General features: G+C 44.7%; 1 protein-coding gene across 5 annotated transcripts in view; it reads left to right on the plus strand.

Moving 5' to 3' along the window:
- The window catches only part of RGS3 (regulator of G protein signaling 3), a 151,674-nt gene that overhangs the window by 22,024 nt on the left and 114,428 nt on the right, over positions 1-15,222 (plus strand). For all 5 annotated transcript variants that reach the window (XR_014825149.1, XM_084992040.1, XM_003480580.5 and 2 more), the window contains one exon: positions 14,821-14,871. Coding sequence is in view for 3 of the 5 variants with exons in the window: in XM_084992040.1 (XP_084848166.1) it covers positions 14,821-14,871 (51 nt within the window). In the remaining 2 variants the exon portion in view is untranslated. The remainder of the gene's footprint in view (positions 1-14,820; positions 14,872-15,222) is intronic.

Genomic DNA, 15,222 nt, shown 5'->3' on the forward strand with positions numbered 1-15,222 from the left:
AATGTTTTCAGTTTTCTTGGGTGTGTACCTAGGAGTAGAATTGCTAAGTCAAAAAGTAACTCTGTGTTAGATTGTTTGAGAACTACCAAACCCTTTTCCAGAGTGGTTGTACCGTTTTACATGTCCAGCAGGAAGGCATGAGGGTTTTGATTTCTCCACAGCCTCACCTACGCTTGCTATTATCTGACTTTTGATTCTGTCTAGCCATCCTTGTAGGTGTGAAGTGGTATCTCATTGTGGTTTTAATTTGTATTTCCCTGATGACCAGTGCCATGGAGCATCTTTTCATGTGCTCATTGGCTCTTTGTATATCTTCTTTGGAGAAAAGTTTATTCAGATTCTTTGCCCATTTAATTTAAAAATTAAAAAATTTTAAATTAAAATAGCGAATTTCAAGGCCAAATGTCTTTTTATTGTTGAGTTGTAAGAGATCTTTATTTGTGCTAGATACTAGTCCCTTATAAGATAGTGTTTACAAATATTTTCTCTTAATCTGCAGTTTTTGTTTTTTTTTCTTTTTTGTCTTTTTAGGGCCACACTCGTGGCATATGGAGGTTCCCAGGCTAGGGATCAAATCAGAGCTATAGCTGCTGGCCTACACCACAGTCATAGCAATGCAGGATCTGAGCCTGGTCTGCAACCTATACCACAGCTCACGGCAACACCAGATCCTTAACCCCCTGAGCAAGGCCAGGGATCGAACCTTCAAGCTCATGGTTCATTTCTGCTGTGCCACTATGGGAACTCCTTGATCTACTTTCTTATCTTTCTTCTTCTTCTTCTCTTTCTTTCTCTTTTTTCCTTTTCTTCTTTCTTTCTTTCTTTTCTTTTCTTTTTTTTTTTTACAGCTACACCCACAGCATATGCAAATTCCATGGCTAGGGGGTTGAATTGGAGCTGCAGCTACTGGCCTACACCACAGCCACGCTGGATCGCTGGATCTGAGTTGCATCTGTGACCAACACCACAACTTGCAACAGTGCCAGATCCTTAACCCACTGAACAAGGCCAGGGATCAAACCTGCAAGCTCATGGTTCCTAGTCAGATTTGTTTCTGCTGTGCCGCTATGGAAACTCCTTGATCTACTTTCTTATCTTTCTTCTTATTCTTCTCCTTCTCTTTCTCTTTTTTCCTCTTCTTCTTCTTTTTTTTATTTATTTATTTATTTATTTTTTTATTTTTTTTACAGTCACACCCACAGCATATGCACGTTCCATGGCTAGGGGTTGAATTGGAGCTGCAGCTGCTGGCCTACAACACCAGATCCTTAACTCACTGAATGAGGCGAGGGATTGAACCTGCATTCTCACAGACATTATGCTGGGTTCTTAACGCACTAAACCACACAGAACTCCTTGATCCACTTTCTTGATAGTGTTCTTTGAAGCACAAATATTTTTCATTTTGATGAAGTCCAGTTTATCTATTTTGAATTTTGTTGGCCAGTGCTTTTGTTGTCAAATCTCAGCATCTATTGTCAGATTCAAGATTGCAGAGATTTACCTCTATGCTTTCATCGAGGAGTTTTATAGTTTTGACTGTTAGATCTTTGAATTAAAAAACATATTTTAAAAAAATATTTTGAGTTACTTTCTGTATATGGTATGAGGAAAGGATCCTCACTTCATTCTTGTGTATATGGTAGCTAGTTGTCCTGGCACCATTTGTTAAAAATACTGTTATGTTGTCATTGGATGGTCTTGGCACACATGTTGAAATTAACTGTACCTATATGAGTTTCTTTCTGGACATTTAATTCTAGTCCATTGATCTAGTTGTCTGTCCTTATTCCAATATAATACTATCTTGATTACTGTTCCTTTGTAGTAGTTTTGGAATTGGAAAGTGTGAATCCTTCAATTTTTGCCGGAGGCCAGCTCTGGCGGCCAGGGAGTGTATACTTTGCCGAAGAAGATGGACGGACGTCGGCTTTTGCAACGGAGACAGCCTCTTTGTCCCTTCTTTCAGGGCGCTGGACTGCTCAGATTTTATTGGCATAGGTGGTTGATCATATAGACAGTTTTTTTTTTTTTTACTACAGATTACATCATAATGTTAAAAGTACATTGGTTAACTTTTACATGGTACAGCAGCTAAACATCAAGTTCTAAGATCTTTGTTTTAACTAAATTTAGTGAGTACAATTTAAGGGCAATTAGGTACAATACATCATGTGGAAAGGAGGAGACTCTACAAATTATCCCATGGCCAGCAAGTCTCCACAAGTTGAAGAGGTCACAGACACAAGAATTTGGCATTTACAAATCTTGTTTTTAGACTGGTGCTTATCTTTAAAGCGTTATGGCAGGGAGACAGTGTAAGAAAATATAAACCAACTTAACTAGCTATCACTTAAAAGCTTTTATAATTCATAGCTAGGTGTCTTTTGGTCAAGAATAATATATGTCTAACTTCTATAAACCTCATTAAAATCCTAACTCTAAAGTTTACAATATAACTAGTTAGTAGATAAACACTATGTTTTAATTAAGTTGGATTTAAATAGGGGAAAGTCCTTTAGGATGAAATTCTTATTATATTATTGTTGTAATTTTGTTAAATCACAAATCACCACGGGAAAATAAGAATGGAAAATAAGAATAATAAGTAAATAATCAGGAAAGACTGAGGAAAACTGAATAACAAGTGAATAACAGAAAAGACTAAGTTATCCATGGACCAATCCCCACTCAGCAACACAAAATGGAAATTATTTCCTGGGAAATTTAGTTTTCCACCTATGTCAGCGGGCGAGCCTTATTGTCTTCTGAGGCCTGTCCTCGGAATTGTGCCGTACAGGCAGGCATCCCCTTGTTTAGGCAGCTGCCCTCGGAATTGTACTGTTCAGACAGGCCCCTTTTCCTGATAGGAGCCTGCCCTCGGAATTGCACCGTTCAGGCAAGCTCCCTTCCTTGGCTTCTTGTATCTTCTTGGCTCCCCGCAAATTTTGTTCTTCTTTTTCAAGATTGTTTTGTCTGTCTTCGGTTCCTTGAGTTTCCATATGAATTTTAGGCAAAATATTTTGTATAGAAAATATAAACCCAAGTTCACAACATGTTTGATAAATGTTTAAAGAATGTCTTCTTGGGAGTTCCCATTGTGGCTCAGTAGGTTACGAACCCAACTGGTATCCATGAGGATGCTGGTTTGATCTCTGGCCTCACTTGGTGGGTTAAGGATCTGGCATTGCTATGGCTGTGGTGTAGGCTATAGCTGCAGCTCCAATTTGATCCCTTAGCCTGGGAACCTCCATATGCTATGGGTGCAGCCCCAAAAATGACAAAAAAAAAAAAAAAAGAAAAGGGAAGGAAAAGAAAGAGAAAAAGACTACTTTCTGAAAGAATATCAACTTATTTTTGTTGTCATTGTTGTTTTTTAGGGCCACACGGGTGGCATATGGAGCTTTCCAGGCTAAGGGTCAAAGTGGAGCTGTGGCTGCTGGCCTACACCACAGCTCATGGCAATGCTGGATCCTTAACCCACTGAGCAAGGCCAAGGACCGAACCTGCGTCCTCATGGATGCTAATAAGATTCATTTCTGCTGAGCCACAACTGGAACTCCAAAGAATACCAACTTATTACCTTGCATGAAGCAAGATTATTAATCTACCTGGGATTTGGTCCAGGGCCTGAACGTGGTGAGTGGTCATGGGAGAGAACAAGTTGCCTTTCCTTCAGGGTGTCTGCACCAGGAGGTGATAGGCAGGCTGGACAGGTGGCTGTGAACATTGGGTGATACAACCCAACTCTCTTTAGAACTATTATCCCCAAGTGAACCTGCAAGATGAAAGCTGTGGGTAGCGGCTCTGTGTGTAAGCTCTAGAGAAAGGGCCTGGGATCTTTGCTTTGCTGGAGGGAAGGTGGGAAGATGTGGTTGCGAAGGCAGAGTAGACTAAGTCTTGTCATCAATGTGCTCGGCATTTTCTTTGTTTTTCTATGTTTGTTGTGATAGTATAGTGTTAGCTGGGACCCATCCTTCTCCTTTCTCTGTCTCTCATTAGAAGCCACAGAGAGAAAAAAAAGTCTATTTTCTGCAGTGAGAATGAAGCTTGGGAAGAAATGCCAGGCATATGTGAAGTCAGGCCCTAAGCTGGAGGCCTGTGACATGTCCCTGCCAGCTGCCCCTGGCTTACCCAGCTGCTCTGAGGCTAGGACATTCCCTGGGCCTGGCTGGGAAACCCATCCAACCATTTCTCAGGAGCTCATCTTTTGCTGATCAGGGTCCTCCGCATTTACTGGCTTTGCTGTCATTTGGAGTCCATTGCTTGGGGGTGTTCAGAAATTCTCAAAGTTCCTGGCCTGTTGAGAGCCCTTTGCTTTCTTTTCCAATTCTGCACTTGATATTGTTTTGAAAAAAAAGTTTTATTATGAAATATAACACACATATAGAGAAGTGTCCCCCCAAATGATGGGTAGTTCACTGATTTATTGTCACAGAGCAAACACTGTGTAACATTTATTGGGGTCAAGAAGTCTTAGGTTTGGTATGTAGTTTTTTTCTTTATCATTCAGTTCAAAATATTTTCTTTCCTTTTTCTTTTTAGGGCCACACCTGCGGCATATGGAAATTCCCAGGGTAGGAAGCAAATTGGAGCTACAGCTGCTGGCCTACACCACAGCAATGCGGGATCCGAGCTATGTCTATGATGTACACTACAGCTCATGGCAATGCTGGATCCTTAACCCACTGACTGAGGCCAGGGATCGAACCCTCGTCCTCATGGATACTAGTTGGATTCGTTTCCACTGAGCCACAATGAGAACTCCCGGTTCAAAATATTTTCTAAATTTCGTAGTCATTTCTTCTTGAATCCATAAGTTATTTGGAAGTGTATTTCTTAACCTCCAAATGTTGGGGATTTTAGTAATTTTTAAAAATTTATTTTACGTTTTGGTCAGAGAACCTGTTCTACATCTTTTCAGCCCTTTGGTGGCTTGTCATATACTGTTTTTATAAATGTTCTGTGTGTGGTTGAAAAGGTTTGCAGTAGTTGTGTGTAGTGTTCTTGATACATGTCAGGTTTAGGTCAAGTTTGTTTACTTAGGTTGTTCAAATATTCTATATCCTTGCTGAGTCCCTACCTCGTGTGTTCTATCAGTTACTGAGAGAGGTATGTTAAAATTCCTACTGTGACTATAAATTTATCTATTTCTCATTAAGGTTCACTCAGTTTTTCTTTTATATACTTTTTTTTTTTTTTTTTTTTTTTTGTCTTTTTGCTATTTCTTTGGGCCGCTCCCGCGGCATATGGAGGTTCCCAGGCTAGGGGTCCAATCGGAGCTATAGCCACCAGCCTACGCCAGAGCCACAGCAACGCAGTCTTTTATATATTTTGAAGCAATATTAAGAGCATGCATATTTAGAATTATTATCTCTCTGGTGAGCTGAGACTGTTATTATTTTGAAGTAATCTTTTATTGTTATAAAGACTTTATTTGCAGGTGAGGGGGTGGGACCCAAGCCATTGCAGTGCCAAGACCAAATCCTTAACCCACTGGGCTACAATGGAAATTCCTCAAGTCTTCTTTTTTTTTTTTAAACCTTTATTTTTAAAATTTTTTAAATTATTTATTTATTTTTGTCTTTTTGCCACTTCTTGGGCTGCTCTCACGGCATATGGAGGTTCCCAGGCTAGGGGTCTAATTGGAGCTGTAGCCACTGGCCTATGCCAGAGCTACAGCAACACAGGATCCGAGCTGCGTCTTCAACCTACACCACAGCTCAGGGCAACGCTGGATCCTTAACCCACTGAGCAAGGGCAGGGATCAAACCCACAACCTCATGGTTCCTAGTCGGATTTGTTAACCACTGCGCCACAACGGCAACTCCAAGTCTTCTTTTTATTTCTAGTGCAGATAAGTCTATTTTTCCAGAAATTAACATAGATGCTCCGGCTCCTTTTGGTTAATAATTGCTTGGCATATCTTTTTCCATCTTATTTTTTTCAATCTTTCTTTTTCTTTATGTTTTAGGTGTACTATGTCTATTACAAATAGCAGACACACCGTTGCTTTTTTTTCCTTCTTAATGCAGACCTGGGATGCTATTTTCTTCAATAAGAGCTTTATGTGCTTCTGATGGGTGCTTGAGGTCACTAGTGATCTGGAATAATTTTCATTCAGTGTTAGGGATAGAGATTGAGTTGAATCCCCTGAGGAACTGTGTCTGATCATGGTTTGTTCTGTTGCTAAGGAGCAACCCTTTGGGCTCCAACCCAAGAGGTAGGGGCTCAGAAGGACCCCACTGTTGCTGTTGCTGTTCCGGTTGCTGTTCCTCCAGCCTCAAGAAGCAACCGGAAACTCTGCTCAGACTCTCAGACTGTGTTATCTTTGGAATTTGAAAATACCCCCAGGAGAAAATTAGTTCAGGGAAACATTAAATTTAATTCCTCGGTCCTCTATCCCCTCAGATCGTGCTTCATAGTTCCTATCTTGTTAAAGCTCCAAGAAGCTGCCTTCAAATATTTTGTCCAGCTTTTCTAGATTTCCTCAGTGAGTCTGTCATCCCAGGAATAGAAGTCCCCTACATATGTTTTCTAATTTTTCTGACTTGTTCTTTCTTTTCCTTCTTTCCTGCCTTCCTTTTGCTATTTCAGTGGGCGTGCCTTCTGTTTGCCAGGTGCTTCACATATATTAGTTCCCATTTTCACAACAGCTCTGTGAGAGCTGTATTATTATTATTCTTTGCATTATACAAATGAGGAAACTGAAGATGTAGTGATTAAGGATCATCAGTGGTAGAACCAGGATCCAAAGCAGGTCTTACTGATTCCAAAACCCACACTTTGCTTAGAGTTCCATGCTTCCTCTCTTGTGTTTTCCATAGTAAACTTGCTTTGCTGGAAAACTTCATTTGATAGTGAAAAATAATGCAAATGTAAAGCATAATGAAAAAAATGATTGACTCTATTGTATGCCTCAAAGCTAGCAGCAAGCACATAACGGGTGCTAATCAGTATAAAATAACACGCTAAACTTTGGAGAAGTCTGTAATATGAAATAAGTAAGGGTGCTGAGTAAGTTATAAAATGTGATAAAACTGACAATTTTGGAATTAAACATATAACTTTATAGATGTGATTAAAGTTATTATAATAAATCCAAAAGAGAATTGGGAGGGGAGGATAGTGTGAATTTTCTATATGTTATAGTATCGTACCACAAATGTGTGTAAAGGAAAACCATATGCTCTGCAGATGAAGCATTTTCATGCATGTGCTAGGCTATCTTTGGGTTAATGTGGGACCTTTCCAGATTTTGCAATTTGGTAGTAATGAGTATAGTTTAAATATATCAGAATTCTTTATTATGAAAATCAAGGACCTAGGAGTTCCCGTTGTGGCTCAGCGGGCTAAGGACCTGAAATGTCTCTGTGAGGATGCGGATTTGATTCCTGGCCTCGCTCAGTGGGTGAAGGATCCAGCATTGCCACAAGCTGCAGTGTAGGTCACAGATATGGCTCGTATCTGGTGTTTCTGTGGCTGTGGTGTAGGCCTGAGCTGTGGCTCCAGTTCGACCTCTGGCCTTGGAACTTCCATATGCTGTAGGTGTGGTTGTAAAAAGAAAAAAAGAAAAGAAAAGAAAATCAAGGACTTGGAAAACTGGAAGTCTTCTTTGTCCTTAGTCACACAATACTGATTTGTCTTAGAACTGTGTTTTCTTAACAATTTTTAAATTTGAAAAATTGCTTCAGAATTGAGATCAGATTTATGTCACCCAACTGTGGGGGCAATGTAGGTATATATTAATTAGTTATCTACTGCTTCATAACAGGTGATTCCAATATGGGTTGGCTTAAAAAAACCAAACATTTCTACCTCACTGTTTCTGTGAGTTTGGAGTTGGGGATGGCTTAGCTAGTTGGTTTTTGCTCAGGGTCTCCCAGGGAGGTTGCAGAAAAGATGTATGCTGGCCAGTGCAATCAACTCCTGGAAGGAAAAGCCAAAAGCTTGAGAAGCCACTGTAATATCAGGTTTCACAGGAAGCAGAGAGTCAAATGAGAGGGATTGAATCGACCCATCATGAGGTTTATTCTACCACAGCAGCCCCCTGCTCACTTTTGTTCAGCCGGCAGGTACCATCAAAAGCCAGGGCTGCTTCTCCAAGTGGAACTCAAGATTGTCCCTCCTCAGAACAAAGCCCTTGAAATTCTGTAGGGCTCCATCCTAAGAGCTGTGTGGCTCCAGTTCCCCGGCACCACTGCAGCTACCATTTCTCCCTTAGAGGGCAGAAGGTGAAATCCATAAACAGGGCACAACCTTGCTGAGTCTTAGCGGCTGACTAGGCTCTGCGTAGACCCCACTTCCTTTGTATATTTATCCTGTTTCCATCCTCCTTCCTGCGGCTGTCCACACATGACAGTTCTCAAACAGGAAAATGCTCTGGGGGCGAATGGAGTCTCGGGATGACTCCTGCTCCATGCTGGCCAGGAAAGTCCCTCAGAGATGTATTCTCTGCACAGCCCAGGGTGGCATGAGCTCCTTCTAGGACACACTTCCACTGACCCCTGAGCCCAGCAGTGGTGGGCAGCCCCTATCTTGCTTTGTCTTCTGAGTATGTCTCTTCCTGCATCCTGAGAGTCAGAGTCCATCTTCCTGTGGCCCTCTATTTAGTGAGGTCAGCCAGATTGAATTTCTTTAGCCAGCTTCCATACTCTTCCCCACAATGTCCAGTGAGTCCTGTGCCCAGCAGAATGTGATTTCGCTGCCTCCCCTGCTCTTTCTGATGCTCATTCTCATCCAGTATTTTTCCTGCCATATGGGGCCCATCTGTTCTCCCTTTACCTCTGGGCCCCTGCTCCCTGGTGCACTTCTGCAGCCTCTCTGGGCACCCGTCAACCACCACCCTGTGCACACAGAGTTGGTGTCCAGATGTAGCCCCATGGCAACTGGGGCTGTGCCTTCTCCAGGGCCCCTGATTACGCCGACGAGGATGACTTCAGGCCCTCTAATCTGAACTTGCTGGGCTCTCAGGCCACACCCTGAGCTTGGGGAGAAAGTGGGGTTGTTGTCAAGACCAGAGATCTGGGGGGCTTGTGAGGGGCTTGATTAGCTGAGAGCAGCTGAAGGCCCCAGGCATTGAGCGTGACTTCCCTCCTTCTGATGGCTCACTTCTCTAGATTTGGAGGCATTTCTTGGAGCCTGCCCTTTCTTGTCTTCTTCTTGGCTTCTAAGCAAAGGACAACCCTTTTCCTGGGCCTGACGGCTCTCTGCTTCTGGACCCTGTGGCTGCTTTGGCTGATGCAGTGGTGCACAGCAGAGGGCTGTGAGTATTTTAGAAAACTGGTTCAGTGCACAGGGAAGAGTTCTGGCCTCCAGTTCTGGCTCGGCCTACCCTGGTCACTGTGGGCCCGGGACAAGTCATCTTCCATCTCTGGGCATGACTCTTCCAGCTAACAAATGGGGAAGTTGGGCCAGGTGATTTCAAGCCTCAGACATCTGATGGAGTGGGCTAGGGGCGAGGACAGAGGCGACAGGCATGGCCGAAGGAAGGGTCCCATTCTCCATCTTGCCTTCCCTCATCTGTGACCTGGGGTAAGGTGTGCTCCGCACCGGGGGCCTGGAGCCTGGTCTGCTGGCTTTAGTTTCTCTGCCATAACAGGGTCTAGGCGCCTGGTCCCTCCCCAAGGAGACACGCGTGGCAGAGCCTGGAAGAAGCAGCTGTGTGGAGCTGCACAGACTGCTCTGATTTCCCAGTCAGTCTTCATCCCAGGCCTGGCCTCTGCTCCAGCTCTTGGCCTTGCCCAGGCCCCTGACTTAGCCACCAGGCAGTGAGTTCCCTGACGGCAGGCAGCATTCGGATCTGTGCTTCCTCACTCAGGCCTTCGGGCAGGTACCCAGCAGATGTTTGTGAAATGGAATTAGTGACCATTTGTGTTGGGACATTTCTCCGTTCTGATTTCTGGAAAAGAGGCGTTGGAAGGTGTGAGGTGCTGGGCAGCATAGCGGTTCCCACGCTGTGGAAAACCAGACGTGTTTTGGGCTTGAGCTGGCTTTGCACTGGTAATAGTTTCCAAAAAAAAAAAAAAAAAAAAAGTTAAGCATAGATGCCTTTGGATTGATGAGATCCAGCCCATGGCTGCTGGCCCTGTTTGTCTGTTTCTGACCTCCCTCTCCCACTCCACACTCAGTTGGGAACAGCTCTTGTAGGACGGTTGAGGTTTTTCAGCTCAAGGGAGCCCCGAAGTGGTAAATGCTCAGACCTTGAGCTAATAATACCATAGATTCTCCTGGTGCCTTTCATCCAAGGACCTCCTCGCCCTCCAGCGTTATCTGATCCCCACACAGCTCAGAGAGTGCGACAATCCCTATTATTAGCTCTAGCGCACAGCTGTGGACATTGTGGTTGGAGAGAGAGGAGGGTAGTCAGGGCTGCAACTGGAACAGGCCTCCCGGGCTTCTGGGATCAGTGTCCTGGGCAGGAGAGCAGCAGGGATTTCTGATGGGTGAAGAGCTGGACCATGGTTTGCTGGAGCCTGAATTGCTTGAGGCTATAGTTTAAACACCTCAAAGGGGGAGGGTGGGATCAAGATGGCAGAGGAGTAAGATGTGCCACTCACCTTCTCCCACAAACATGTTAAAACAAACAAACAAAACCCCATCTACATGTAGAACGATTCACACAGAACATCTAAACATCCCAAAACATGAGGGCAAGGTCAGAGTGGTTGGTGGACTAGTGCAAAGCTATGAGATGTGGAATTTCCCTCCTTTCTGGTCCCTCTGTTCTTTTCTCTGCCTGCCCATCCTCTAGGCAGCAACAAAGCACATGCCCTAACCATCAGCTCAGTTTCATGGGACATGTGCAGAGGCAACAGTTGGGGCGATGAGGGATAACTCACTGTGCCATGGGGAATGGGAGAAGGACTTTAGATTGGTCTAAAGGAAAGAGCCCAGAGACTGCAGAGGGAGGTCTAGTCAATGCAAGTTACAGAGAGACCCCTTTTGGCTCAATGAAGATGGAGCACTGGACAGTCAGAGCTATCTCAAAAGGGAAAGGGCTCTCACTACAGGAAGTGAGCAACCTATCACTGGAGGTAACCAAGCAGAGGCAGAGAACTGCTAGATAGGGTTGTCACGGATGGAGCAGACGCAGGGCTTTCTGCTTGATGTGCTAGTTTGCTGCAGGCTGGGAAGCCCTCCCCTCCCCACCTTGGCTCCCCAGTGTATGACCCCTGGGTAGACGGAGTCCAGCAGCTCCTTGAGGTTCTAGGAGGAGTCTGTTTGACTGAGAGAAGAGTTTCCCACATGTCTTTGGGGGAGAGGAATGTGGTCTCTCTCCTATACGCATGCTGGAGGGCCACTGGGTGTCTGTGAGGATGACCTGTGCATTTTGTTTTATATTGTCTTCTTTTAAAAAATAAAAATTGGAGGAGTTCCCATTGTGGCTTAGTAGTTAATGAATCTTATTAGGAACCATGAGGTTGCGGGTTTGATCCCTGGCCTCGCTCAGTGGGTTAAGGCTCTGGTGTTGCCGTGAGCTGTGGTATAGGTCGCAGACGCAGCTCAGATCCCGTGTGGCAGTGGCTGTGGCTGTGTCATAGGCCAGCTGCTACAGCTCTGACTAGACCCCTAGCCTGGGAACCTCCATATGCCTCGGATGCGGCCCTAGAAAAGAGAAAAAATTAAAAAAAAAAATGGAAAAGCCAGGGGAAAAACCTTGTCCAGCTCCTTATTCTTCACCTGTTTTCCAGCCCTGGTCCTCTGATTATTTTCATATTTTCCCCTCCCCCCTCTTTGTTGCTTCCTCCTTTTTGCTCTTCCTTCCCTTTTCTTTCCCTTCCCTTCTTTCTTTCTTTCTTCTTTATACATATATATATATATATATATATATATATATATATATATTTTTTTTTTTTTTTTTTTTTGGCTGCACCCATGGCATATAGAAGTTCCCAGGCCAGCGACTGAATCCGATCTGCAGCTGTGACCTACACCACAGTTGTAGCAACGCTGGATTCGTAAAACTAGGGTTCTGGGCTGAGGATTGAACCTGTGCCTCAGCAGTGATCTGAGCCGCTGCAGAGACAACCCCAGGTCCTTAGTCCACTGTGCCACAGGGGGAACGCCACCTCTTTATTTTTAATTATAGAAGTGCTATAGGTCATAGATATATTGGTATAGTTACAGCAACTACAACAGTGATAGATCGAAATTCCTCTTGACTTTCCTCACTCTAACTCCCAGTCTTTTCCCTAGAGGAGATCACTGTTTTTAATTTGACTTCCTTTCAGAACACACACATACACACCGAGAGAGAAATACATACCATACGTGTTGCTCTGTATTTGCTTGTTCTGCTTAAAAACCCATCTTGGTAATGTTTCCAATCCAGGACATCCAGTGCTCCTCCATTCTTTAAATTGGCCCATACTGGAAGTTCCCTTCGTGGTTCAGCAGTTAGTGTAACCAACTAGGATCCATGAGGGTGTGGGTTCAATCTCTGGCCTTGCTCAGTGGGTGGAGGATCTGGCATTGCTGTGGGCTGTGGTGTAGGTTGCAGATGTGGCTCGGATCCTGCATTGCTGTGGCTATGGTGTAGGCCAGCCGCTATGGCTCTGATTCGACTCCTGGCTCGGGAACCTCTATATGCCTCTATTTTAGGGTGCGGCCCTAAAATAGCTAAATAAATAAATAAATAAATCAGACCGTAGTATTCCACAACACAGCTGCAGGTGGTTCATTTGATCATTTCCATATTGATGAATTTTTCAGGTATTTCCAATTTTTTTTTTTTTTACAATGCTATAGTTCCTGCCTTTGTGCACACCTGAGTTTTTTTATCTGTGACAGTTACCTGGAAGTATAATTGTTAGGTTGAAGGATAAGAACATTTAAATTTAATAGATATTGCCAGAAATGACCCTCCCTGTACACTTCCTCCAACAGGGTGTGAGTGTATCTATTTTCCTGTATCTTTACCAACATTTGACATTACCATCTTTTAGATTATCTGCCAATCAGATTGGAGATGTTATTTTACTTTTTTTTTTTTTGCCTTTTCTAGGGCCGCTTAGCAGCATATGGAGGTTCCCAGGCTAGGGGTAGAAATGGAACTGCAGCTGCTGTTCCACGCCAGAGCCACAGCAGTGTGGGATCCGAGCCGTGTCTGCCACTTACACCACAGCTCACGGCAATGCCGGATCCTTAGCCCACTGAGCAAGGCCAGGGATTGAACCCGCAACCTCATGGTTCCTAGTTGGATTTGTTAACCACTGAGCCATGACTAGAACTCTGCTATTTTACTATTAATTTGCGTGTCTCAGATCTCTATCAGGTTGAATATCTTTTTTTGTGGTTATTGGCCATTTTATCATTTCTGATTTTCCAATTCCTTTGTGCTTTTCTATTGTGTTGTTTCATAACTTTTTAAGATATGTTTAATTATGAGATATTTATAAAGTCTTATGGAGTCAGATTTATCTATCTTTTCCCTGTCCCTCTGCATTTTGTGTCTTGTTTATTTTTTTATTTTATTTTATTTTATTTTTTTGTCTTTTAGGGCCACGCCAGTGTCATACGGAGGTTCCCAGGCTAGGGGTCAAATTGGAGCTATAGCTGCCGGCCTACAACACAGCCACAGCAACTCGGGACCTGAGCCATCATGTCTGTGACCTACACCACAGCTCACGTCAATGCTGGATCCTTAACTCACTGGGTGAGGCCAGGGATCGAACCCTTGTCCTCATGGATGCTAGTTGGGTTCATTAACCACTGAGCCATGACAGGAACTCCTGTATCTTGTTTAAGAGGGCCTTCTCCAAGCTTAGAAACATGTTCAGAAGCTCTTCAGCGTCCGCTAGTCCAGGGCTCGTCGACCTTTCATGGACATGCAACTCCCTGGGCATCTTGTTAAGCTATAGACCTGAATTCAGTATTCCTGAGCTAGGGCTTGAGATGCTGATTTTTAAACTATCATCAGACACTTCTCATGCTGCTGGTTCTTGGACCTCACTTTGAGTAGCAAGGCTCTATGTCACGGTTAAAGACAGTCTCTTTAGCTTTTCTTTAGAGAGGTCAGGTTCTGTGGAAGAGCTGGGGGCAGTAATGTTGACTTTGAAGGATTTTTCTGCCTGCAGCTGCTCTCTTTCCTTTTGCTTTTCCCTGGACTCACTCATCCTAGATCCTTGTGTTGTTAGTGCCTTCCCAGAACGTAGCTAGTTGTCTATCCCAGCTGGAGAGCTTTGGCCAAGCCCCCCCCCGCCCCAATCATAGACTCCTGACTGAAGCCCAGGATCCTTACCTCTGCAGTCTAGCCTCACCATGATGTGGATGCAAGAACTTTCCTGACTGTCAGTAGTGAGAGCTCCTGAGCATTGACCTGGGCTGTCTTGTAAAGCAGTGAGGAGGTGCGGCGTGGGGTATAAGCCTCGGCTGGGAAACCACCCCTGGAAGTATTGATGCAGTGAGGAGGCTTAGCTAGTGGCTTCTGAGCTCCCTTCTTTTTTTTTTTTTTTTTTTGTCTTTTTGCCATTTCTTGGGCTGCTCCCGCGGCATATGGAGGTTCCCAGGCTAGGGGTCTAATTGGAGCTGTAGCCACCGGCCTACGCCAGGGCCACAGCAACGTGGGATCGGAGCCGTGTCTGCAACCTACACCACAGCTCACGGCAACGCCGGATCGTTAACCCACTGAGCAAGGCCAGGGACCGAACCCGCAACCTCATGGTTCCTAGTCGGATTCGTTAACCACTGCGCCATGACGGGAACTCCTGAGCTCCCTTCTGAGCCACTTCACTTGAACAGAAGGACATTCTCATCCCTCTTACTCCATTTTTCATCCAGCAAGGAGACGAGGCGACATGATCTCTCTTGTTTCCCCAGGTCAGCTGAAGCTGTCCATTGACGCCCAGGACCGGGGTCTGCTGCTCCACAGTGAGTATGGCTGGGGACTGGGCTCACCAGGGAGCGGGGGAGTCACTCAGCCTCCTGCTTGGAGCCAGGGACAGGTGGCCCCGTCCCTGTGACCAAGGCCTCTTTTTCATCTTTGTATAGTATCCTGCCCAAGTGTCCACTGAAAAAAGTGGCTCTTCACTTAGGAGGCCATCTAGAGACCTTGCCCTGTCCTGCCTGGATGCAGGCAGAGTCCACAGCAGGCAGGAGCTGTCCCCAGCTCTTCTGCATTGTCCTTGGCCTGATGGAGCAGGGGGCCTTCCCTCCTTTCTTCTCTCTTTCTCTTTTTCTTGTCATGGGTTCATTGATAGCAGCCTAGTGTCACTGGACTGC

This window comes from Sus scrofa, chromosome 1 (assembly GCF_054392235.1).
Source record: "Sus scrofa isolate SSC_HxYL_T2T_F1_AM1 chromosome 1, Sscrofa_HxYL_maternal_Yorkshire_Landrace_v2.0, whole genome shotgun sequence".
Lineage (NCBI taxonomy): Eukaryota > Metazoa > Chordata > Mammalia > Artiodactyla > Suidae > Sus > Sus scrofa.